Source organism: Nanorana parkeri, unplaced genomic scaffold, assembly GCF_000935625.1.
Source record: "Nanorana parkeri isolate BGI_ZX_2015 unplaced genomic scaffold, ASM93562v1 scaffold490, whole genome shotgun sequence".
In the NCBI taxonomy this organism is placed as follows: Eukaryota; Metazoa; Chordata; class Amphibia; order Anura; family Dicroglossidae; genus Nanorana; species Nanorana parkeri.
The window spans coordinates 519,342-547,225 of record NW_017306758.1 but is presented as its reverse complement, the minus strand read 5'-3'; the positions used below and the strand labels follow the sequence as shown (position 1 = coordinate 547,225).

The window sequence follows — 27,884 nt, the reverse complement described above, 5'->3', positions numbered from 1 at the left end:
CCAGTACTAAGAAAAGATGTCCTTGAGTTGGAAAAAGTCCAGCGGAGGGCAACCCAACCAAACTAATTAGGGGTATGGAGGACCAGAGCTACGAGGCTACTAAATTTAAACATGTTTACATTGGAGGTGAGGAGATTAAGGGGGGATATGATCTCCATGTACAAAATGTTCAATGGTGGTAGCAACATTAGCGATAAACTGTTTAAAATTAACTCCATTACAAAAACTAGAGGCCACCACCTGAAATTGGTGGAAAAATAATTCCAGCACAAGGGGCGAAGGGGGTTCTTCACAGTAAGATCAGTTAGGGTCTGAAACTCACTGCCACAGGCGGTGATTTCAGCAAATAATGTGGAATTGTTCAAGAAACTTTTGGACGATTTCTTAAGGGACCGTAATATACAGGGGTACAGGTACTCCTAGAATGAGATCCTAATAGGTTGGACTTGATGGACTAATGTCTTTATTCAACCTCAAATACTATGTAACTGTGTACAGAGCGCCTCCAGGTTGCTATATTGCATTTAATTTTTTTGACAATCTTAGAAAATAAAAACAACTGCAGTTGTAAATGGAACTGAATTTTCATATTACATTACAAAATGGCTTCTGCAGCAATTATATACTATATTCATTTTTTAATTAATTTTTTCATTTTAATTTTTTTTAAGGTGGAACTTGCTAAAGCTTGTTTAAAATTACAGTCTTAATGGAAGTCTGCATTTCCATTAAGATCTGTGTTTGGCATTCCCAATTGCAAATCTTTTGCATAAACTCGTTGAAAGCTTTGCAAAAGCTTGCTGTGCACACTGCTCTTATATGGGCGGAAGCCTATGTGAACAAGGGCTAAACAGTATGTGCAATCAGGAAAAAAGATAGGACAATTAGATTAGTTGTCATAAGCAGCCACAACATTAATTTCTTCATATACTTTGATACAAAAAGCTTGTATGCCTTTAATAACTTGAACTAAATTCAAAAAATTCTAATATATTTCTGTCTGAAACTGATAATCATATAATCAAGTGATTTTGTATTTCTTTCGCAGTACTGGCCCCGGTGATATTCCTTGCTCTGTCTCTGAATGGGTTTGGAGGTATCTGTTTGACCTTTACATCTTTAACAGTAAGTGATCTATATGTCCAGTATATTTCCATATGTTATATTCTTGTTTGCATTTGCATGTGGGAGTAATTGTAATGTCTACATTCACTCTAGTAGTCATACACTCAAATTGCACTGCAAAAAGAAAAACATCCAACACAAAAGACATGTGTTCTTACTTGTACACAATTTACTATTCTTCTTGGTGTGCTTTGAGTATTTCTTCCAGATCTGTGCAATAAGCTAGTGTGAAACTTGACCTCTATGTAGGAGCTTCCTGTGATATAGATCAGTCAATGCTGCTCTCGCTCCTTGTACAGAGTGACTGGTTTTGTAGCAGCCCCCCTCCTGTAGTTTTATGCAGGCAGCCTGTATTGAGTGGAGCCTGCTGGGTCCCTCCTACAGCTCTGCTCTCTGCACAGGCTATGTGCAGCAGAGTGATGATGTCATTGCTACTTTAAAAAGGTAATATCTGGGTTTAACAAGGCATTTGGCACAAAGATAATTTATATCCTTTGCTTACATTGTGGAATATATCTAAATGAATGATTTTGTGCCCAGAGTTCAGCTTTAAACTTTCCACATTACTCAGTGGTAGATGCTACTCAGGGCCACCGTTAGGGGGGTACCGCCGATACTCATGTAAGGGGCCTGCCCAGGACCCTTACATGAGTATCGGCCGCCGGTGACAAGCGAGCAGTGCCGGCGCTAGTGTAGAAGCAACACAAGCAGCCGGTAGGGAGGGCGAAAAAATTGGAACACAGACCCAGCAGACAAACGGCCTGAGATAGATCAGAGTGAAAGAGCTCTGTCCAGTGTTATGTCAGGGCCGCTGACTTTTGAGCTGCTGAGGTCGCACTGTGTTATTTGTCAGCTCTGCAATGTCCCGTCGCCAGTGCACCTCATAGTAAGTCCTCCTGGCTGTATAGAGGATTGTTTTTTTCTGTCTCAGATCCCTCTCTGCCTCGAGTCGGGGGAGGGGGGGGGGGGTTCAGGTAGTGTGTGTCTCAGCACAGTGCCAATATACAGGAGAAAAGATGTATATTCAACACAGCGCCTCAATCATATACTGCTCTGTAGTATACATGAAACACACATAACATTACTAGAAAATATTTCTACTATTTCTACACCATCAATCACCATTTCTATATCTCACAGCACTCACAAATGCTGCATTTATGCCGCATAATCCTGTCCACAGACATTTAATTTTACACAACTATACTACAACATTTTATTTAGGAATAAAAAATGCTTCACTTGTAACTTTATTATTCTCTCTACAACATCCACGCCTATAAAAAAAAAACCCAGCACAATATGACAATTTGCCCATCATAATGCCACAGTGCATTCCATATCCACTAAACCACGTTCAAAGAAAATACATTTTCAACGTTCACACCATCCACCTTCCTTCACCACTTAATTGTACCCTCCCTACGCAGTGTAATTGCCCGCAGTGTAATGCATGCTACCACAATGTAACTGAGTTCCACTGAGGTGCAATTGCATGCACTTTTTTCTAATTGCACAACATCAATGCACTGCCCTCCTGTCACCCTGCACAGCCCTCTGCACAGCCCTCTGCACAGCCCCCCTGACACCCCGCACAGCCCTCCACACAGCCCTCCTGACAGCCCTCCTGACACCCCGCACAGCCCTCCTGACACCCCGCACAGTCCACCCATAGACCCCCTGACATCCTGCACAACCCTCCTGAGGCTCCACAAAGCTCTCTTGACACCACACAGTTCTCCTGAGACCCTGCACATCCCTTCTGAGATCCTGCACAGCCCTCCTGAGAACCAGCACAGCCCTCCTGAGACCCTACACAGTCCTCCTGAGACTCTACACAGCCCTCCTGAGACCCTACACAGCCCTCCTGAGACCCTACACAGCCCTCCTGAGACCCTACACAGCCTTCTGCACAGACCTTCTACTGTAGACATCAGACCGTCATCCCGAAGCAGCACAGAGTATGTCGTTTTGTATTATTCTGCATTGCTGTATGATTTATTGCTGTGGTTTGTAGTCCTTTACAGCTGATGGTATAATAATAATAGCTTCAGCAATAGAGGACTAAAAATCCCAGCAATACATTATAAAGCAATGCTGAATGGCAACCAGCTATAGAGGACTACAGATTCCGGCAATACATTATACCGAAATGCAGAATAATACTATTATTCAGCACTGCTGTATAATGTATTGCTGGAATTTTTAGTCCTCTATAGCTGGTTGCCATTCGACATTGCTTTATAATGTATTGCTGGGATTTGTAGTCTTCTCTACCCGGTTGCCATTCAGCATTGTTGTACATTATATTGTCAGAATTTGTAGTCCTCAATAGCTGATGGCATTGTTCTGCATTGCTGTATAATGTATTGCTGAGATTTGGAGTCAGTGGTAGAACTACCAGGGTACCAAAGGTTGCAGCTGGGAATGAGCCCTTGCGCTCCACCACTGTCCTAAAATCATTGGTCTGTATTCTCTTAGAAAAACTGTCACGACACTAAAAAAAAAAAAGGTATCGGTAATTGGTATCGGTGAGTACTTGAAGAAAAGTATTGGTACTCGTACTTGACCTGTCAAAAATTGTATTGGTGCATCCCTGCTACCGTCCATGCCTGTACCGAGGTACAAACATCAAGTATTGTGGACGGGAGGCAGAGTTAAAGGACTACAAGTGCGGTGATGTTATCACACTTGTATTACTCCGAAACTACAAGCCCCTCTGTCACAATAGCAGAGAGGGCTTGTAGATTGATGTTGTGGCTGTGCATGACTCCGCCCAACATTAAAAAAACAGCAGCCTGCTGGGAGAAGAACCCAGAGATTCAAGTAAGTGGGGGGTTGCATTCTGACCATGTTTCATGTTACACCTTAAATATGGGTGTAACATAAAACATGGCCAGAAAAGTGAACTTAGCCTTTAAAGTGCAATCTGCTCCTAGTGTTCCTCCAGGTTTTGGGGTAGACTGAGCAATGTGGTCAGGGCCGGCGGGCGCTAGTGTAAGGCTGCATAGCCAGCTGTCTGAGGGCACCGGGCCGGGGGGGGGCGCAAAAATGCATCTTCGCCTGTGTAGGCAAAAATCCTTGCACCGGCCCTGCAAGCGAGGAGGCGGCTGGGCCCCCGCAGCGCAGGAGGAGGCCGGCCCTAGCAGTGCCAGGCCCCAGCATTACCTATTCAGGCATTGGAGCAGGCCGGGGCCCCATTGGCACAGCTTTTCATCTGATCTCTGACCGCCAGAAGTGAGGTGATGTCAGGCGGCAGAGGAGGCCAGGTGAGCAGGTAAGAGGAGCTGGGAAGGAGGGAGATGCAGCCCTGTCCAGCCTATCTGAGACCCCTGCAGAGCCCACCATAGAGAGCATCAGATAGGCTGTGAAGCATCTATGGTGGGCTCTGCAGGATCACTCTCAGGTATGTGTGGGGTCTCAGGTGGGTCCTGCGTCCAGCGCGTCATTAAGCCCTGCGTCCAGCGAGTCACTAAGCCCAGAGTCCAGTGGGTCACTAATCCCTGCGTCCAGCGGGTCACTAATCCCTGCGTCCAGCGGGTCACTAATCCCTGCGTCCAGCGGGTCACTAATCCCTGCGTCCAGCGGGTCACTAATCCCTGCGTCCAGCGGGTCACTAATCCCTGCGTCCAGCGGGCCACTAATCCCTACGTCCAGTGGGTCACTAATCCCTGCGTCCAGCGGGTCATGAAGCCCTGCGTCCAGCGGGTAATGTGACTGTGGGGGGGACATTAGAGTATAAGCTCCTCTGTACAGAGACTGATGTGACTGGGGGGGGCACACACATTAGAGTGTAATCTTCTCTGTACAGCACGTTTCCATTCGGAGACAGTCCGCCATCACCAAACATTCGTGCTGATTCAGTGCGTTGTTCTGCACCATCTGATGATGTGGGTCTTGGTGCCAAAGCTCCAGTGCATTCGGCTTGTGTAGGGCCTGAAGTAGCAGATTCCTCCATCTGCATCACACCTGCTTCCTCAGAGGCATTGGTGTTTACACGCACAGTCTTCACACCAGGCACAACTTCTTTATCGTGTGTTAGATTGACCCAGAGTCTGAGTATAAATAGTGTGGTATTGAAAGTGAGACCAGCGATCCCCCTGAAGACGTCTTTTTATGATGAAACGCGTCGGGGCGGGGCTACACTTGTTCGATACCACACATACCAGGAAGTCTTGAAGCTTTCACTCACAATACGTGAGCGGCCGATTTTACGGATTTTAACTGTAAGTGGCTACTTTGTTTGTTTAATAAAACGTTGATTTTACTACACCATGAGGAGTTCTTGTCCCTTTTATATTTTCGTGGTGAAATATTGATCCGGGGGATGAGTACTGGACGGCTGTAGGAGTACAAACGGTCATCTTTCTCTGCTTACAATTACTTTGATCTGGTGAGTGTGCATCCCAGAGGGGACTTAGATGTGGACACTTGGATGTGGGATTTGGTAGACACACTGAAAATTCCCAATCTTTTTTGGATTCACGTTTAATTATTAATTTATGGATTTTTGAACTCACTTTACATCACCTGCGGATTCACTTCTACATCACTTTAACTGATATATTTGAGATTGTTTTCACTTTTTATATGTTTATATGTTTTATACATTGTCACTTATCTGATACATCACTGTTTAGCAATATATGTGATTTAAGTAACACATTTTGGCACAAGTGGAGATTTATGTTCACGATTTTGATGTTTATATAATTTTTGCCAACACTAATTTAATTCACTTATTAATGACCCGAGCGCTGCACACTTAGCTATATACAACTTCTTTATCATTTAGCATTTTCTGCTGTGTAAAGACCACATTTTCCTTTACAAGCGTTGTAACGGCCTTAGGAACAGAGTCGTCCTCCCCCTCTGAAAAGGCTTCATCAAACTTGAAATTTCTGCCATGAAGGGGGGACTCCAGCTCCCAAATCACCATCCATTCCTTCCACTTGCACCTCAGACACCTCTTGGGACTGACCTTGTGGTGGTAATTTGTCAGACAATTCCACTTGTTCTTCTGCAGTTTCAGGACACATGGAGACACCTTTGCTTTTCATGGCCTTGAAACAAAGCTCATTCGCAAATTCTCCCTGAAAGCGCCACTTCTTTCTTTGAGCACCATGACATACTCCTCCTGCCTCTTAACATCATCCTCCAACCTTTTCAACTCTGGCTTCATTTGGAGCTTTTTGATCCTGGATGACCTCTCCAGCACAGCCTTCCTCTTTCTCAAGTCTTTCCTCAGCTCATTCAGTCTCTCTTCTTCTTTAGCAATCTTCAGAAGCCTCAACGTGACTTTATCACGATAAACTGACGCACTTTCTCCTTCAGCAGGCCCCCCACTCAGATCTGGGATTTTACCAAAAGCACCTGGCCCAGAACTTCCAGGTGCAGCTTCCTCCATATCCTCCCCAGGATCCGACATGGTGTGCTGGGGAAAGCAGCAAATTCAGCTTGCTTGAGATGTCAGAGCTATATATATATATATGTATAATAATAACAGTGTGACTGGCTCTGGAATTTATAAGATAATCTCAGCTCCTGACACACCTTTGATCTGATGGCCCCAGGGTTACATTTGTAATGTCATTGTTGTGAAGGAATCATTTACACTTATGTATTTTAGTGCATAGAAAAGCATTTTGAGTAGATATCCCATGCAATGGGGCTAGTTATGTACCATCAAGTGAATGTAGAAATAATCACCTCTTCGCTCTATATATAGAAAATTCCAATCATAATATATACAAATAGTATTATTCCACTTAATCGTGTTCTACAAAACCATCCTTCATATATATGAATACAGTGGTACCTCGGTTCACGAATGCTTCTGTTCGCGAACAATTCGGCTCGCGAACAGGAAGTTTGTCAACATTTTGCCTCCGTTTGCGAACTCTGCATGGGGTGACGAACACGGCCGCGGCCATCTTCGATGCTCTGACACGTGGTCGTGGCTTCCTGTACTCGAGATCACTGTCGCAGACAGGGCTGTGGACACTTACTGTGAAGCTTTTTTGTGTGCTTTGTAGCACAGTACTGTACATTACTGTATTCAATCCAGCATGGCTCTCAAGAAATTGCAGAGCAAGCATGGTGGGAAAAAGAAAGCGCAGAGCATTAATGAAGGTGACAAGAACGTGCAGAGCGTTAATGAAGATGACAAGACTGTGCAGAGCGTTATTGGAGGTGACAAGAATGTGCAGAGCAAGAATGGTGGTAAAAAGAAACCCCTGAAGGAGACCTCCCCGATTTCATTATGGAGAGGGACTCTCCCTTCAAACAATAACCTCCTTCCCACCCACCTTTCTGTTCTCCATGCCAGAGGTCGCCCCAAGAAAGGTTAGTGTTCACTCTCTTAATACTGTACTGTACTGTGCTTTGTTTCATATTTTTGTGGTTTAAATTTTTTTTTTCGTATGGTTCAGAACGGATTAACCTCATTTACATTGAACCCTATGGGAAAATGTGATTCTGTTCGCAACCAAAAATCGGTTCGCGACCACGTTCGTAGGGGTCAAAACAGATTAACCTGATTTACATTGAACCCTATGGGAAAATTTAATTCAGTTCACGACCAAAATCGTGGAACCAATTAAGTTCGTGAACCGAGGTACCACTGTATATACTTGTGAATAATACCCTGAACACCTCCAGTGTCTCAAAAACATATAAATAAACTCAAAAATGTTGTAGGTGATTGAAACCAACACTTCGCAAGCGACTCCACAGTAGTAAATCGATTCTATCTCCTCCACCAGTATAAATACCTCTCTTGCACACAATATTGCCTCTCACCTTCCACTTCTCTGCTAGGTCTAATGACAGCCTTCCCCTTTTTAATCCAGGGCAAGGGCACCCACACTGATCAAGATTTTCCCTATCATGCACTGTACTATGCACACACTTCCATGGCTGCCAGCAGGTATTTCTTACAAAGTTCGGCAAATATAATGATAGAAACAATTCAAAGTGTACACCACTTAAATAAAAAGCCTATTTTATTGAAATTCTACTCACGTTAGCAACATATAACAAAAGCATATGTCTACACAGTTTAAAAGGGAATCGCAACTCCACACTTTCAAAAGCATCCACTTCTCTGTTCAGACTCGCATCATCTGACCCTCCCCATGGAGGCAGATGACGCGACTCTTAACAGTGAAGTGGATGAGTTTGAAAATGTGGAGCTGCGATTCCCTTTTAAACTTTGTGGACACAAAATTACACTTCATTTAACTCTGCACACAGTGCATGTGTGGTGAAATTAGAGATGGGTAGCTCATGAGCGATCTGGATCTATTGAGCGGCTCCCTCAGAAGAATGAAAGAGCGGTGGCTCAGTAAAAATGAGCGGCGGTTCTTCTGGTCTGTGCTCTCTGTGGATGGAATGTAGAAGCCGAGAGTGAAACAAGAGCTGCTCTTGTAAGCAGCTCTTGTAATATGATTTTAGAGTGAGAGCCAGGCTTCTGCCAGCCCACCCCTGCAACCAATCACATCTATGAACCAACAGAGCCGGATCTGTGAGCCCAAGAGCCGGATCTCAAAGAGTCAGACAGACTCAGGAATGATTTGGTTCTTTCGGCTCCTTTGCATCTTTGAATCTGGCTCTCAATGGATCAGGATTGGAATGATATAGTTCTTCAGCTCCTTGTGCCTTCTCAATGATACTGATTGAGACCCGCTCAGAGAGGTTCACTCATTCTACACTACAGCATTCCTCCATCTTATGAATTGTGCTGCTGTTTTAAATGTAAGAAAATTCATGTGAATTATAATAATGAGTGTAGCACTGGCAGGGAAGTGTGAGTGTGTGTGTGTGTGTGTGAGATGCTGGTGATATAGTGCTCACTTTTATTATAATGCATTGCTGAGACTTGTAGTCCCGCATAGCTGGTGGTATTTTGCATAGTACTACAAGTCCCAGCAATACATTATATTAGTAAGTAGGGATGCACCAGGGCCAATACTGGGCATTTTCACAAGTACTCGTACTCGGGGTATTCTGCATAACAGACAAGCAATGGTTTTACTTTAAAAATAACTCCTGTTCCCTCCCTCAAACTACACCCCCGTCTCATTTCCGCTCCTACTATAGTAAAAAGAGCAGTTTAGTGAACCATGAGCCGTTTAAAAGATCTGGATCTTTTCAGTGAGCGATCCGTTGAGGAGCGCTCAAGCAGATAAACCGTTTTGCCCATCTCTAGGTGAAATGCAGTTAGGTGCATTGTTATGTGCAAAAATGCAGAAATGCTGCATTTTTACACAACACGTATCAACACAGTGTTATGGTGTGAACAGGACACACAGAATACAATTGTTTCCTGTTTGTACTTGTGTTAAGCCTGCGTTGGAGATAATGTGAATAAGCCCAATTAACAAATAAAACCCTTTCATTCAATTCTATGCGACATACTGCAGTGTGTTGTAACTTGTTGTTGTGTTGTATAAAAATGCAGACATGCTGCATTTTTATGCACAATACTTCAACACACTTGTATAGTGTGAAAAGCGTACCTAGAGCATAGTTGTTTTCTCAGCATCATTGCATTGAGCCTGTGTTGATCTAGATGATCAATGCAATTCAATACACCTGGTGTCAGCGAGCCCTTCGTTTTATAGCCACAGAGGTTAATACAAAATTGTTTGCAATGAAAAAAAAAAGAACATATACGTTTTTTCAGTATCAAGTACAAGTACCGCTATTTTTCCCCCGATACTTGCCGATACAGAATACCGATATCGGCATTACGAAGTACCATGGGCCCGGCTAATTAGGAAGCTGGGCGGCGGGTCATGACCCCCCCCCCCCCCCAGCTTCCTGATTGCCTGGGAAGTCTGTGTTCTATCGAGAGAACACCAGCTTCACCCTCCCTCGTGACACTGCGAGGCACCCTGGCTTCCTGACCAATCAGGAAACTGGGTGGCCGGTCATGAAGCCAGCTTCCTGATTGGCCGGTCAGAGGGAGATTCCTTGGACGTTCTGGTATTGGAGCATTTGGGCGAGTACCAGTACTCGGCACCAATACAAATATCGGTATCGATGCATCCCTAATTTTTTAATGTGCAAAAAAATAAAAGCCTCTCATAAGCTGTATTATAATAATGCTCATTTTAGGGGATTTCTATAATACAAAAAATAATAGAGGGCGTTATATGTGTTTTTAGTTTTTATTCACATATGTGGGAGGAATAACCTTGTCCATCAGGATCACAGGTTTCCTCCCAGGAATTCCTGTGTGCATCCCTGAAAACCCTTCCCCACTATTTTCTCCAGTCTTTTCTCCTGATGTCACAGAGATAGTTCAGTGCTGCTTATCACCGCTATCACTTTGATAAATTGGCCACTGAAACAGGCTCAAACTTTTCTCAGAAGTGATAAAATAACATTGTGATATGTGGAGAAAAGACAAACCGAGATAAAGCAGACTTTTTCAAGGTTTATTTAACTAGCACTTGCAATATAGGGCACTGCAATGCACAGATGTCAATACTAAGGTGTACGTTTAGGTGTATGTATAATAAACCATGATAAAACTAGCTTTATCACAAGTTAACTTTACTCAGCAGATCACTTTGTTTTTCTCGGCTGCACAGAGGCTGTTTAATAACCTGCGAAAAGAAAACTTATCACACAAAACAGCTGTGAAAGGCAGTGATAAGTCATCACGGTGATCAGTAGAGAAAGTAATGCGGGGAATGTATTCTGAGCTGCACAATGACATCCTTTATGATAATCTACAATCCTCCTGACAGGATCATAGTTTACTCTGCCAAACCACCCGTTAACAATATTACAAAGCACCTCTATAGCAAAGTGCAACAGTTATTTCTCTGTTAAAATTATGAAAAATGCTAAAAACCAGGATTTACATGTTCTGATTTGTTCAGCATGTACCAGTACAAAATCATGAATCGAACTACCAAGCACGCCGAAAAGGTGCTCCACACTCCATTTACTAATGAAATCAAACCCCAATGTAATTAAAGCATGTACCCATGTAGATATTTGCCAAATGTGATGAAACACCCCCTTCACCTTTGTCTCATACTCACCTCCTACTCATATAACCCCTTTGGTGTCCGTAGCAATCTGGCCCTTTTTGCCCTGTCATTGTTTCACATAATTCCCATGTTTCTCCTTCCTCACACCCACACAAATTCTAATTTGTTTTTTTATGGATTAAAAATGGTCTTTTATTTGTAGATACACAAAAATGCCACCCGGGGACATTCCAAAATTATTACTTTTGACCCTACCAATGTATGAATGATTATTGTCGCTAACAGAGTAATTCGTAATATATTCGAAAGGGTAAATCATATGTCCGTTATTTCAGTTTATTTGTCGAGTAATATGTGCCCTATTCAAAATAGTCCAAATCAATGAGGGGAATTTGTCAAAACAGGACAGACAAAATCTGGAGCAGTTTCCATTAGTTACCATTCAGCTTCTCTCTTCAGTTTGTTGTGTTCCTATTCTAAAATGAAAGAGAGAAGCTGATTGTTTGCCATGCACAGCTGCTCCAGATTTTGTATTTTCAAGTTTGCATCAATTCTCCTCAATGGGAGTGAGGAACAATCTTCGACTGTGCTATGTTTGGCTCCGCTCTGCTCCTGGAATGCGCTTGGTGTCAACTAGTCCTAACGGGTAATGTTTATCTTTGCAGGGCCTTGGATACTTATTTGGAGTAGACATTGTATTTGCCTCTTCTAAACTTGGTATCCCTTTTTTAGCACACTGATCCAGACTGCAGCTCTACAACACTGTGAAGTGCAAGCCCAGTGACTGGCTGCAACAGCACTGTGATCAGTAGGATGGGGTAAGACAGTTTAAGGGCCCGTTCACACTAGTTGCAGTGCGTTCCGGCCCGATTCTGCCCAGAACGCACTGCCTTGCATTGCGGGCGGCTTACTTTTTATTGGGGCAGGAGGGTGTGTGGCGGGCCATTGAAGTGAATTGCACCGTAGCCACGCTCTCCAGATGCAATCCTTGATCCCCTGACGGTTCAGTCTAAACATATCCTCCACATCGTAATCTGAAAGCTCATCCAGGACTGTGCAAGTCATGTACAAACGTGGTTTCCTGAACCGAACATCCCCAATCCCTTCCTGGGTTACATGTACTACAGCTGCTGTGCATGCCACAATTGCTGCTGCCAAATGAGCCTCAGCAAACATAGTGAAGGAGTTGTGCTTCTTTTTCCTGCTCTGTCTATAAAAGAAGTAGGTTTATGACAAGTTCCTGAATCTTTGCTCAGTGCTTAACAAGAAAAAGGACTTTATCACCAGGTCTGACAGGGTGATAAATCAAGGGTACTTTTTACAATACTTATCCAGTGATAAAGCTGTTCTCTACTTTTCACTGTTTATTAAAGAAGTACATTCCCGTTACTCTCTGTGTACTTATCACCAGGATGAGAAGAGGTGAGATATTTCAGTTCCTACCTGACTTATCATGGTTTATTAAACACCATTTTATAGACTTTTCACTTTGATAAGGTGAGAAAAGAATTTCCACTGCTTATCACACTATTTTCACAGTTTATTAAACGTACACCTTAATGAGTTGTAAAAAGAGTGTGATAAGCAGTGAGAAGGCTTTTCTCACCTTATTAAATTGAAAAGTCTCAAAAGTGGTGTTTAATAAACCATGTTAAGGTGTACGTTTAATAAACTGTTAAAAGAGTGTGATAAGCAAATTTGGAACCATATCGGGCTTACAGGTTAACCCAAATAAAACTAAAGCACTCAATGTCTCTTTGCCGCCTGTCCTTTGTGATTCCCTGAAGTCCTCCTTTCCTTATGCATTGGTACCACATGCACTCCCCTACTTGGGGGTTCATCTAACTCCGACGTGGGACGCCCTGTATAATGCCAATTACCCCAAATTATTTGCTCACTTGATTTCGATACTGGGCTCATGGGCTAAACATCATCTATCTTGGCTAGGCAGAATCACAGCAGTGAAGATGTCTCTTCTACCTAAATTTGTATACTTCGCCAGAGTTCTACCTGTACCTATACCAGCTTTTAGATTACATCTTCTCCAGCGCCATATCCTGCGGTTTATTTGGTCTGTCTCCATTCCCAGAATAGCTCGCTCGGTTTTATACCGATCCAAACTACAGGGGGGCCTGGGTCTCCCTCTCTTTCAAAAATATTGTGCGGCTGCACAGATGGTCCCCCTCGTTATGTGGCACTCGGAGAAAGAGGTCCCTTTGTGGGTCTCCGTGGAGGCATATCTGTGCGACCCCATACTATTGAATAATTTGCCATGGTTACACCCCAAAATGCGGAAAATAGTCACATGCCCAATCACGAAACATACACCCCGCCTCTGGGACGCCCTTAAGGTGACTCAGAAATGGATCTCCCCTCACACCCCCCTTTTATCCATACAGAGGAATCCCCTGTTCCCCCCAGGTTATGAGAATCCGACAGCCTTTAGTAGATGGAGGGCACGTTCCCTGGTTCAGGCTAGACATTTTTATACTTCAACAGGTATTGTATCATACCCAGAGCTCCAAGGGAAACACCAGCTTTCCACCAGAGATCTGTTACAATTTATACAGATTAAACACTATTTGCAGCAGTGTGCGGGACTGACCCGAGACCTGACAGTAATGACCCCATTTGAAAAATTATTGCTGCTTCACTCACAGGGCCCGGGTCTTATCTCTCACCTCTATGATGCTCTGATGGACTCTCTACAACAGGAGCTTCCTCCCTATGCCTCAAAATGGGAACAGGAACTGGGGGGCCCCATCGAAATGGTCCCAGATCTGGTACACGACTGCAAAGAGTTCTTCTAGTGTGCGAGCAGTGGAAGCAAACTATAAACTTTTATTAAGGTGGTATTTGGTTCCTCTCCGTATCTCCTGTGCGGTTCCCTCCAGGTCTCCATCATGTTTCAGAGGATGCCAGCCTGATGGTTCTTTCATTCATATATGGTGGGAGTGTCCCAGGATTCGGCGTTTCTGGTCTAGGGTGTATCAGTTGATTTATACGGTGACAGGTCATTCATTCCGTAAAAACCCGATTGAAGCACTACTTGGCAAACAGCCAGTTTCATGCACGCGGACCCAGTTTAAACTGGTCACTCATATTTTAACTGAAGCCAGGAGAGTGATTACATCTACATACTCTACCAAAATGTGAAAAAATCTGGGAACCTTGGATTGCTTCCTACATGTCACCAACCTTTCATCTGGACTCGCTCATTATCTAACTCCCCCACCACTCCCGCTCTCCTCTCTTACCCCTTCTGCTCTTCCCCCCTATCCCCTTCCCTTGCAATGTGTCTCCTTCACTGGATCTGTCTCCGGGCAGTGCCTGAAGGGTGGCTTAACCACCCCTTTTAAGATAAACGATAGCCGTTGATTAATTCACAGTTGTATGGTTTAATATTGACGTTTGATATATCTGTACTTATATACAACAATGTATGATTTCCAAGTACATCTGACTTTACTAAGCTGTACGTACAGCTTTTGGACTTCTGTATAAGCTATTGACGTTTGCAGAATTATCAAAATCAATAAAATTGATTAAACCAAAAAAAAAAAAAAAAGAGTGTGATAAGCAGTGAGAAGGCTTTTCTCACCTTATCCCAGTAAAACGTATCTAAAGGGGTGTTTAATAAACCGTGATAAGTCAGGTAGGAACAAAAAAATCTCCTCTTTTCTCTTCACTGTGATAAATACACAGAGTAATATGTATAATAATAATAATAATAATCATAGTATAATGTACCTGTTTAATAAACAGTGAAAAATAGGAAAAAGCTTTATCACTGTGCTAAGTGTTGGAAAAGGTCCCCTAGAATTTTCACCACCTCATGGTGATAAAGGTCTTTTTTTTTGGTGAAACACTGAGGAAAAGGCCTGGAAGTGACCATTTTACACATTTTCAGGCATAATTGCAGGATTGCTCATGCTGTAATGCATCCAATAGGGCATTTTGCAACCCATTACTCCTCACCTTCTCCACTCATTATCACCAATAAGACAATTTTTTTGGTGCACAATTGCATCAGGAAAGATGTGGGATACATTAGTTTTGCAAGCAAGAACCTTTTTGCCACTTGCAACTTCTGCATCAAATTCACTTGCTGCCCATTTAGACTCCATTCACATTTGAGAGTTTTAGGAAAATGCACAAAAAATGTGCACTTTGACATGGATTTGGGAAATACACCAAAAATGCAAAGTGTTTGCTGTGCCATTACCATTTATGGGACTCCAAACACAGCCAGGAAGATACACATTTTTCCTCCACATTTGTGTGCAATAAAACAGGCACAAATGCAGAGGAAAAATACAGAACGCATGTCACAGATTTTGCTAGATGCTCTACTTTTCCGCGTTTGTTAAAAATAATGGGGACGCATAGCAAATGCGGAAAACAAATATGCACAAATGCGATTTGCATTCCCGCTACGCTCAGATGTGAATGCGGCTCACACCAGCGAATGAGAAGTACAGTGCAACTAATGTGGATAGGCACTAGTGTGCATTGTGCATTTGAAAGGCATTGTAACAACACATTGCAGTGGTCATTCATACAAGCCCACACACTGAAATGCATGTGTGGGGGGTACGATGTGTTACAACGCATCACACTGTTTACTTTTAAACTGTATTTAAGTGACGCAAAATTACACTTCAGTTAACTCTGCACTGCAGTGCGTTGCGGTGGAATGTGTTGAGGTGCGTTGTGATATGCAGAAATGCTGCATGTTTACATAACACATATCGACGCAGTGTTATGGTGTGAACAGGACACACAGAATAGAATTGTTTTCTGTTTGTACTTGTGTTGATCCTGCGTTGAACATGGTGTCAACCATGTCAGTTTCACACTCACCCTGTCCCCAACCCTGAGTCCCCCTACACGGCACACTGTCACCTGGAGAAACCATCGCCACCTCAACCCTTCTCTTCTCTACTCTGCTGACAAAATCTCACCACTGTCCTGCCCTAACCTGGCTACACCTGTCTACAACAGCTTGCTCACATCCTCCCTAGACACCTTGGCTCCCCTCACTATACGCAGACTTCGACCATGTCAACTACAACCGTGGCAAACTAAAGAAACCAGACATCTAAAAAGACATAGCCGCGCTCTTGAACGATGTGGCGGAAAACTAGGCTTCTGCAAGACTTCGCCCTGTATAAAGCTGCCCTCCTAAAATATAACTCCTTCCTCCGTGCTGCCAAACAGACTTATTTTGTAACTCTCTACTATGTCCTCCACCGCCTACTCCCACTAACTCACTGCCCGTGACATTGCCATTCATTTAAAAAAAATATATATATATACACAATCCGGGATCAGATCGCCACTGTCCAATCAAGTTCCCCTATTAATGTACCAGACCCACCATCACACTTGTTACTTTCCTTTTTTGACCCTGTTACCACAGAGGAGGTTACAAAGCTTTTCTCTGACACCCACCTGGACCCAGTTCCCTCACCACTACTCTGGTCACCCTCTTACTCTATCCTACACTCTCTTACTCACATCTTCAATCTCTCACTCTCTACTGGTATATTTCCTTCCCTTCTAAAACATGCGCTAGTCACCCCAATACCCAAAAAACCCTCACTGGACCCTACCAACCTCAACAATCTCAGACCAATCTCCTTACTCCCATTCATCTCCAAACTCCTAGAACACCTTATCTACAGCCGCCTAAGCTGCCACCTCGCTGATAACAACCTTCTAGACCCCTTACAGTCTGGCTTTCGCTCTCTATACTCCACTGAAACCGCCCTTCTCAAACTCATTAATGACTTACTAACAGCTAAAAACAATGACCACTACTCCTTACTCTTACTATTAGACCTTTCTGCTGCTTTTGACATTGTTGACCACCTGCTCCTCCTCAAAAAACTCTACTCGCTTGGCCTACAAGACTCTGTTCTCGCATGGTTCTTCTACTACCTATCTAAGCGCTCCTTTAGTGTCACCTACAAATCTAACTCCTCTTCCTCTTTCTGTAGGGGTCCCCCAAGGCTCTGTCTTTGGACCCCTCCTCTTCTCCATCTACACTTCCTCCTTTGGTCAGTTAATAACCTCACATGGCTTCCAATACCATCTCTATGCCGATGACGCTCAAATCTATCCTTCAACTCCACAACTCACCCCCTCAGTGTCCTTGCATATCACTAATCTACTAACTGACATATCAGTCTGGATGTCGCAACACTTCTTAAAACTCAACCTTTCAAAATCTGAGCTCATGATATTTCCTCCCGCCCGTGCACCTTCCCCCAACTTTTCCCTTGAGATTGATAACACAACTATCCAGCCCTCCCCCCATGCCAAGGTGCTAGGTGTTATCCTTTTTTAATCAGATAATTTTTATTACGTTTTTCTTTAACTACCTCCGGGCCAGTCGTTGTAAAAAAACAGCTGGCCGGGAGCTCTCTAGATCTGAGCGGGCGTCTTTAGACGTCCGCTCAGACATGCCCCCTCGTGCGCGCCCAAATACCCGATATCTAAAAACAGGCAGCGATGCATGGGCTATGGGGTCGCTTGCATGGGGTAACGATCGGTCCCCCCCCCTCCGTGGTCCCCTCCCACCGTTGTCCCGCTGGTCCCGGGCTCTGCTGTGCCCGGTGCGAGCCCGGCATCAGCATGGTGCCTGTGTCACAGGGGATCAGAGGGAGATTGGTACACGAGCTCCCTCCGGTCCCCTCTCCGCTGCAGGAATGCGGAAGTGTTGTATTTTACATCACTTCCACATTCTTGTGTCACTCTCCAGCTTCAGAAGCTGGAAAGTAGCTGATGGAGCAGATCTGTGGTTCATCAGCTTCTTTTGGGGGGGTCCTAGGTGACATTAGGGGTCTTGGAGACCCCTGATGTCTCCATAAAGAGGACCTGTCACATTTTGCTATCACATAGGGGGGTTTTATTAGCCCCCGTATGTGATAGCAATAAAGTTTAGTGGAAAAAAATATCATGAACAAAAAATTAAAGTTTCCCCAAATTTTTTTTTTAAAGTTACACAAAACAAAAATTAAAAAAACAAATACATTTTTTAAAGTCCCCACCCATACATACACGCGCTGCCATATATGGAAAAATCATGCACATGATGCATATATAATGCTGCTTCACAGTTTAGACAAAAATGGTTAGCTCATGCATTTACATTCCTGCATTCATCAACGCAAGCAACACAACATAGAGCTAATTTACACAACATCACCTTGCAATTCATGCACAACACACCTGCTGGGTGTGTACACACTACAAAGGTGTCTAGATTCCACCAATAGATCATGCTGAGAGGGAACACACTACAGAGGTGTATACTTGTTCGTGGCGTGTCTATAAGGTTAGTAAATCAACCCTCTGGTCTTCAAGCAGTTAAACAAAACAACATAGGAAAAAATACATATAGATATATAACAACAAATATAACATAAATACAGAAGAAAAAAAAAAGGGGGAAACCCCACATCCACCATATGTACATATCGATAAAACAATATCCAGGAACTAACTAATTTTGGTCAGATCTTCTAGACATATATAAACATTTACAGTGCTAATATAGTTCAAAAAGAAGCATAGAGACTTATACCTGGATTAGTCGATTTATATCTTAGACTCATATATACGACCCTCATATGACCAGATAGTAATAATAACATTAAAAAATTCTATGGTACCCTTAATGTGTACGATAGTGTAGCCATCTGGACCAGAGTAAAATACATTTATCTTCACCAATCCCTCTATATTGATAGGTAATGCTTTCATACATTACAGTTTTATCTAACTCAGAAATCCATTCGGATACAGAGGGAGGGATGATGGATATCCATTTCCTTGCCACCAGTATCCTAGCGGAAAATAAGGCTCTTTGTATAGCCGATTTGAGGTACGAATCCCTCTGAGGGATATCAAAAATTGCAAATATACAGACTCTAGGTGTGTTATCTAACAATATACCGAAGACAGAATAAATAACCTTAAGCACTGCATCCCAATATCGGACCAATTTAGGACACCTCCACAATAAATGTATCAGGGATCCCTGGTGAAATCCACACTTTGGACAAGAAGAATCAGTCCTGACACCTATTCTGAACAGGAACTCTGGAGTACGATAGGTCCTGTGCAAAATAAATAGTTGGGTAATTCTATGAGACGTAGACAAAGAAACTTAGAGAACAGTCCTCACAGCACCCATCCAGTCGTCATCTGTAATAGGGCCTAGATTGTTCTCCCACTTACTCCTAACACCCAAAAGGGGATTGTAGTATCGAATAGGTTAATAAGCAGGTACAGTATATAAATAAGAAATAATACCCTTAGTATTACAGGCAGCAACAAGGGTGTCCAGGACCGGTGTTGGATTGAAATGTGGAGAGGCGTTACCAAATTGGGTCGTCAGAGCATGTGTAAGTTGTAGATATTGATAAAAGGCAGTTCGAGGCAATCCAAATTGGGACTGCAGTTGCTGAAAGGAACAAAGGGTGTTATCCTCATACAGCTCAGCGACTGTATGCACTCCCGCCCGCCACCAATTCCTGAAGCCCTGCAGCTTAAAAAGCTCTGGAAGCCTACTATTATTCCAAATCGGAGTAAATCTAATATACCCCAAAGTATGTAGGAGTCGTTTAGCCGTCTCCCATGCATGTCCCATTTAACTGACTGTGGCAAGATGACAAAACTTTTTAGAAGACAAGTCCGTCTCCAAGGTACCCAAAGTGTCATAGCCATCAAAAAGATACTGAAGAGAATGGAACAATTGTGTATGCATCATCTCGCACCCCCAGCCAGAGAAATGTTGTAATTGGGAGGCAAGAAAATAAAGCCAAGGATCCTTGGCTAGGTGTCATCCTTGACTCAGACCTCACCTTTATTCCCCACGGCCAATCACTATCCAAATCCTGCCACCTTCACCTTTGCAACATCTCCAAAATACGCCCCTTCCTCACCAATGAAAGCTCAAAACTACTCATTCACTCACTTGTTATCTCTTGCTTGCTTGACTATTGCAACTCCCTCCTCATTGGCTGTCAGGCCGAGAAATTGGGCCGGCAGTGGAACCCCTTGGCAGGGACGAAAACAAGTCCAAGATCGCAGTAACAAAAGGCTAATCCAATAGAGTAGTTAGGTCCGGGTCGTGGCAGGCAGCAAGATTCGTAGGTGAAGGGTCAGGCGAAAGGGTCGGTAGCCGGGAAGTCAGATCAACAGATAAGTTCACAAGAGGGAGCTGGGTGTTCACCATGAGGTAGAATAACTCAGCAATGAGTCAATGTCTGACCAGCTTTATATACACAGGGAACCCAGGACCGCCCCCTGGCTGCCAGGGCAACCAGGGAGCTTCCCTAGTCAGGAGCCAATCGCAAGGCCGAGGGCAGTTGGTGAGTGCTGGAGTCCTCCCCCAGCCTGAGTAGCACCTGGAATGTGGGATGGCACACTACGCGCGCGCTCCCGGGCACGCGCGTTCGGCTTGCGTACTACGCATGTGCATCGGCAATCCTAGCTCCAGATGCCCTGCCAGGAGGAGGAGCCCGATGCCCGCGCCGGCGAGCCTGGTGAGGAATGGCCCCCCTGGGTCCTTGACTTTGGCTTATCTCTACAGAGGCTATACCCCCTTCAGTATATCATGAATGCACCTGCTAGACTCATTCACCTAACCAACCGCTCAGTTTCTGCAAACCCCCTCTGTCGATCCCTGCACTGGCTTCCAATTTCCCAAAGGATAACATTCTAAATATTAACAATGACTTACAAAGCCATCCACAACTCTGCTCCCGGTTATATCTCAAACCTTGTCTCAAAGTATCACCATAACCGTCCCCTCCACTCTTCAAAATACCTTCTGCTTTCCAGCTCCCTCGTCAACTCCTCCCATGCTCGCCTCCATCCTCTGGAACTCTTTTCCACAACCTGTCCGTCCATCTCCCACTCTGACTGCCTTTAGGCGATCCCTTAAGACTCATCTCTTCAGGGAAGCCTATCCCACCTCAACCAAACCGCTGAACCATCACGTTCTCCAACATTTCCTCCCCACGCAGCTACCTCCTCATGTATCCCTCCCTTTTAGGTTGTAAGCCCTCAGGGGCAGGGCCTTCCTTACCATCTTGTCTTGAATTGTATTGTGATGGTAATGTCTTCCTTATATTGTAAAGCACTGCGCAAACTCTTGGCGCTATATAAATCCTGTATAATAATAATAATCCTTGCATAGAGTCTGTGTTGATATAGCTGATCAATGCAATTTAATGCACCTGGTGTCAGCGAGCCTGTAGGTTTATGGCAACAGAAGTTAATACAAAACTGTTTGCAATGCAAAATAGATTTTAAAAAAAGATCATATATTGTAACTGTGCAAAAAAAAAAAAGCCTCTCATAAGCTTTATTATAATAATGTTCATTTTCAGGGGGCTTTCTATAGTAAAATAAAAAATAATATAGGGTGTTGCATGTGTTTTTGTTCACATATGTGGGAGGAATAACATATGACCTTGTCCATCAGGATCTTAGGTTTCCTCCCAGGAATTCCTGTGTGCTTCCCTGAAAGGCCTTCCCTGCTCTTTTCTACACTCTTTTCTCTTGATATCACAGTGAGAGTTCACTGCCGCCTATCACTGTGATACATTTGCCACTTAAACAGGATCAAACGTTTCTCGGGAAGTGGTAAAATAACACTGTGATATGTGGAGAAAACATATCCTGTGATAAAGCTGACTTTATCATGGTTTATTAAACGGACACCTAAACGTTGTAGTGTGTTGCGCTGACAAAAATGGTGCAGATACATTTTTTTATGCTCTGCACAATAGCAAATTTACTTAATGTCTTCCCTTACATGGCATAATGCTTTATATAGAATGCAATTTTTAAAATGCTCTAAAATGTTCATTGCGTTTAGTGTTTAGTGAGTTACATTTTAGAATTGCATTTAAGTACCTTTTGTGTTAACAAAAATATAGCCAATTTGTTTATCACTCAGCTGTAGATTCTCAAATTGTCTCTGAATTGGTGTTGACACTGTCCTTCCTTCTGGAGCATGGTTACTTTTGTTCCCCATCGTCCCTGTGTGTGTTGTAAAGTAGCCACCGCTCCAAACTAGCTTCCATGATGAATTTAAATCTCATGTTTAGTTTACTAATTTATACTGATATTGTAGTCCATCAAGGGGCGAGATTGGAGTGGTTGTACTTTTACAACACACACAGGGACCATGGGGAGAAAAAGTACCCACCCTCCAGAAGGAAGGACAGTGTGAGCACCAATTCAGAGATGATTTGAGGATCTATAGCTGAGTGATACACAAATAAGATACAATTTTGTTAATAGCTGGGGAACTTGAACACATTTTTAGTGTCACTTTAAGGCCCTGTTTACAACATAATGTGCAATATAAATCGGCCATCACCCATGTTCGAACACACTACCTTAGCACTAGGTAACACAATGTATTGTGCATTGCAGTGCAAAGTTAGTTGCACCACAAATTCACATCTACAGTGTGCCACACTCCTATTTGTCTGGCTCAAAGTTATGCTCGACCTATTATGTATTAATCAAAGTATTCTTGTTACTATGTTGAGTCACATAAATTTGTCATTCATGAGCGTATTTCTAAAAGATGGTTTGAAGAACTCCACATTTACCCTCAGGCCTGATAGTCATCTGATCAGTCCACATGTCATTTACTTACTAAACATAATTGTGGGTCACCCTGATACATTACAGAAATATTTATCACAATCTATTCAAAGGAACCCTTGTGACTCACTTGATGCCATACAATGTATCTCCTTTTGTCCTTGATACTGACAGGAGCTAGATTTGAAAAGGGGGTGTATAGTCACAACAACCTCTGATTGGATACTAGTTACCTACCCTGCCTTTATCATCAGACGGTGACTTTTTAAACTGCTTGTGGATGAAGACAAGCACCAATAGCCCTGATTTCCAGAAAATGTAGTACTAAAAAGAGAACGGTTCTTTCTGTTTCCAAACACTGAAGGTATTTGCGATATATTTAAGCCCTTCAGATGGAGAGTTCAAATGAATATTAACACAAAGGGATGGTTCATTTGCATCTTGCAGTGACAAATTTGGCATACTATCTTGATTTACTTGGTGTGACCATGTAAAAAACAATAATAATAATAATTAAAAAAGGACATACTTATCTGACTGTACAGTTATGATCAGGAATGGAAAACCTTATGTTTTCCAGTCCTGTTTTTTTTTTAAATTCATACCTTATTGTGACGTCTGCAGATAAACATGCCTGCCCTTTTCTTTTTCCATGAAAAGTTTTGATGCCTAGTGGACAGTGAATCTGTCTGGTTTGGATTTGCAGCCAGTTTTGCAAATCATTCTCAAAATCTAAAAAAAAACAAAAAAAAACAACTTTTTTTTCCGAAGCCAATTTGACTGTAATTTGCTCCTTTTGTGATGCTAATAAACTATTTTCAAAAAAGATTGCATAGCAAACTATGCACTTCCAAAGGTGACATATGTTTCCAAACACTGAAGGTATTTGCGATATATTTAAGCCCTTCAGATGGAGAGTTCAAATGAATATTAACACAAAGGGATGGTTCATTTGCATCTTGCAGTGACAAATTTGGCATACTATCTTGATTTACTTGGTGTGACCATGTAAAAAACAATAATAATAATAATTAAAAAAGGACATACTTATCTGACTGTACAGTTATGATCAGGAATGGAAAACCTTATGTTTTCCAGTCCTGTTTTTTTTTTAAATTCATACCTTATTGTGACGTCTGCAGATAAACATGCCTGCCCTTTTCTTTTTCCATGAAAAGTTTTGATGCCTAGTGGACAGTGAATCTGTCTGGTTTGGATTTGCAGCCAGTTTTGCAAATCATTCTCAAAATCTAAAAAAAAACAAAAAAAAACAACTTTTTTTTCCGAAGCCAATTTGACTGTAATTTGCTCCTTTTGTGATGCTAATAAACTATTTTCAAAAAAGATTGCATAGCAAACTATGCACTTCCAAAGGTGACATATACCAAAGCCAAAAAAAAAAAAAAGTTTACAGCAAGGAGAATGCTTTTTCATTTGACTTGATGGACAACATTGACAATACATAAATCCTGTTAAAGAACAGCAAGATTTTCACAGCCAGCCTCGGAGATGGTGTATTCTGACATCGCATATTTGGCTGTAGAATTGTTTTTTTTTCTTTTACAAGCTTACAGGCAACAGCACCCCAATCTGATTAATTTCAAAAAAAGATTTTTCAGGTAGGAACATTGTTCCCCCAACAACTCACCCCACCCATGTATAATGTCCAGGTTTTAGGAAGGTTGAAAATCCTTCATAAAGTTTTTCTGTCTTCCTCCTCCTCCCCTCTAGCTTCTCAACCCTCCCCCTAGGTCCAGTAATAGTGGAATCTGGCACACATGCACAGGCAAATCATTTCTCCAAAGGGGGTCTGCACAGCGCAGCAGTGTGTGCTTTTGCAGTTTTTCTGCTGTTGACAGAACCTTTGTAATGAGCAGCCTCCAACTGCAACCTAATAATAGGTAGATGTTTGCTATGGGGTTTATTCTCTTAACAATTTTGCTGCCAGGCTCTAGGTACCATTTTTTACCTGAGCTGGCCAGACAATTTTTTGCAATTTTTCACCTTTTTTTACATTTTCAACTGCAGCGTCTAGAGTTTGTAAAATAATAATTAAAGAGTACACAAAAAGACCCCCATACTTTACAAGATTCCTACTAAAACTAAAAGAAAAAACTGTATTGAGTTAATAAATAACAAATATTTGTACATTCTAAATTGCACCTTTTTGGGAAAAGGTAGAAATCTGTGTTGTGGCAAGGTCTGATCCGCAGTGCTGTTTGTGCGCTGTATTGGTGTGTGTTGTGATAAAATTATGTAGGCAATCATTTAATTGCAGCACAGTATATTACAACGCATGGCAATGAGTCAAAACGCTTTACTATGCTCTGCCACACAGTTTATGTTTTAAAAAGGAAAAAAAAAGGAAAAATCAAGCACTGTGATGTGTTTTAACAACACACCACAGCACATGTGCATGACGCACAACACCATATGGTTAACACTGCATGTGTGTGTGTGCTTTATTTCTTTTTTACATTACATTTTACATTAATTTTTTACATTACTGTTCACTGTACATTACTAAACAGACCCCTGATATTTCCCTTTTGAAACAGAAAAAGATATTGAGTACACAGAGTCCTCAGTCTCTTTTTCTGCAGCCCGAGCACTTAATGAACAGGAAGCACTCAGTACAGAGGCTTCCTGGTCATTCACAAACGGAAGGGAAATAGTTGTGTACTACCTCCTCAGTCATGAATGGACATGGTACTGAGTAATCCTGAGAAAGCAACAAATACCCTCTTGTAATGCTCTGGAGTACAAATCCCAGAGACGTCTGGATGAGCCCAGCTGTAAAGCTTGGCAAAACTTTAATTTCTATTTGTTGTCTGTTCTTGCAGTAAACTTCAAGGAAACTGACCCAGCAGCATTAAAAGTACTTTACTTGGCGAAAATGCTCTGTGTACAAACTTGGTTACAGGAAAAGCAAACAAATACATAAACAAGACATACAGGCTGCTACAAACATTCACATGCACCCACTACACTATCTTCTAGTACATGTATGATTTCTAGGAAGGGAAACACTGAAAATGTACTTAGCTCAGACTGCAGGCTCCACAAATTCCGTGATGAGCAGGACTTGGCCTAGGAAGAATGGCTTCTCGTTGCAGTATCCTTTGCATGTCCTGGTCTTGAAGCAAGTCCTCTCGTTTTGTGAAGCGCCCTCGTACTGTCCCCCTCCTGTGAAGCCCTCGTCTTGTGAAGTGCTGTGCTTCTTTCAGCTACTGACTTTTTATTGAGAGAAACTGGCCACACACTTTGGAAGCGCCGCCCCCTTGCACCTTTATCTAAAATGCAATACAATGCATTTAGGGATTACCATGTAAAAGTGTAACTTCAGCTCCAGTATCTACTAAAGCCATTACATGTTTGGGAGAAGAGGACTTCCCCCAACATACAGTGACAGGTACAAATGGCCTTCGGTCTCCAGCTGTCACTTTCTTACTGCTATTACTGGAGACCCGCCTTCCCTTCACAAAGGATAAGGAACCCCCCAGTTCCCCTTCCTGAGACTCTCTAACTCCTCCCAAGGGTAAAGGGATTTTTGTTTGGGTTCCTGCACATTTCTGGGAATTACTTTGGGACTAGTGGGAGGGGTCTGTTCTATCTCATCTAACCCTAGGCTAATGTTGTCATCACTGGTGGTGTTTCTAACCCTTGCAGATTTCCCCACTAATTGTTTCCACCGCTTCATCAATTCTACAGTAAAAACCCCATCTATCTCATCTCTGGGTAGTTCTGCCTTCAATAGGTCAACCCACATTTGCCTTCTAGGGATAACTATTCTAGTTTCCTCTGTACCTCCCATCTCCCTTCCTGACTTCCCAGTCTTCACTGTCTTTCTCTGCTTCCTTTCCCCCTGTCTGGCTGTAACCTGATCTACGGCCCTAACAGGTTTTGTATTGGTCTCCTCTAGCTCCCCCAACTGGTTTAAAAGGGTAGTGGCTTCATGAATCTTGCTGTTTAATCCCAGGCCTCCCAGCAAAGACAGCAAAGGAGCTCTGAGATTAAACAGCGCAGACCTCATCAGCTTGGAGCGCAGAGCAGACGTGAACGGTTCCATATCTGGACCCATCCATTCCGGTATCTTAGTTAGTCCAGTTATACAGCCCATCTCACGTAACCTGGCAATACCCTCTCTCATTGTTCTCCAGGAGGAGGCATTTTCCAGGTCACTAGGATTAGCATATACCCGGACTAACCCATCTCTTACAAGGTCTAACAGTGAAAAATTCACAGTAAACTCTTGGGCCTTACGCATGGCCTGGCGCAATTGTGGATCATGGGTTAACACTCCCATAGCCACTGCTTCCTTGCCTGACAAAAGAACACTGTCCGCCCCATCATCCCACAAACGTAGGAGCCAACTTAATAGGGTTTCCCCGGACCTCTGTTTGTATTGTTTTGCCAGTTCTTGGAGTTCAGTTTGTGTAAACTTCCTTAATTCTTCAATTTCAACATCTCTGGGGTTGCGGTAATGTACCTCCCCATCAGCAAAATCTTCTCTATCATGCTGCCTTTTCCTATGCTTAGTAATAAGAGGTCTGGCACACTTTTTCTTTCCCACTGAGTGATCAACATCATCAGTAATATCAAATGCAATCTCCTCATCCTCACTATCACCTGAGGAGAGCGCATCCTCACGGTCCCAGTTATGGGAGGTGACAATGGCACGCACCCGGGCTTTGCTAACGGGTCTACGGCCTTTCTTTTTCCTTAAGGCATTAATTGATTTGGTCATGAGGGCTGCACACCGCTCTTCCAAATCATCGGCCCGACTAGCAGTTGAACGTACATACTCTGAGACAACTGCCAGGTTGTCTTTTAATGTCTTAACCTCTGCCTCTGCTTTCTCCCTTCTTTCTGTTTCAGTAGAGAGAGCATTAAGGAAGTACCAGCCAAGTAAGGACACTGCCTTCTTCTCTGCTTTGCTCAAACAGAAATTCTCAAAGCTAAAATTTGCTAAATCACCTGAAATTTTACCACTCCATGACCTACTAAAAGGAGATGAATACTTAGCTAATTCCTTAGCAAAAGGCATCCACTGACTATCTCTGGCCCAAGCAGGCAGGTTGCACGCCCCCTCCTGGACACCAGAAACATCTGCAG

The 27,884-nt window shown here is 42.9% G+C and overlaps 1 protein-coding gene across 1 annotated transcript in view; it reads left to right on the top strand.

Annotated features, from left to right (window-relative positions):
• The window catches only part of LOC108790637 (large neutral amino acids transporter small subunit 3-like), a 213,740-nt gene that overhangs the window by 71,454 nt on the left and 114,402 nt on the right, over positions 1-27,884 (top strand). The window contains exon 4 of the mRNA XM_018560943.1: positions 1,049-1,125. Coding sequence (XP_018416445.1) covers positions 1,049-1,125 — 77 coding nt within the window. The remainder of the gene's footprint in view (positions 1-1,048; positions 1,126-27,884) is intronic.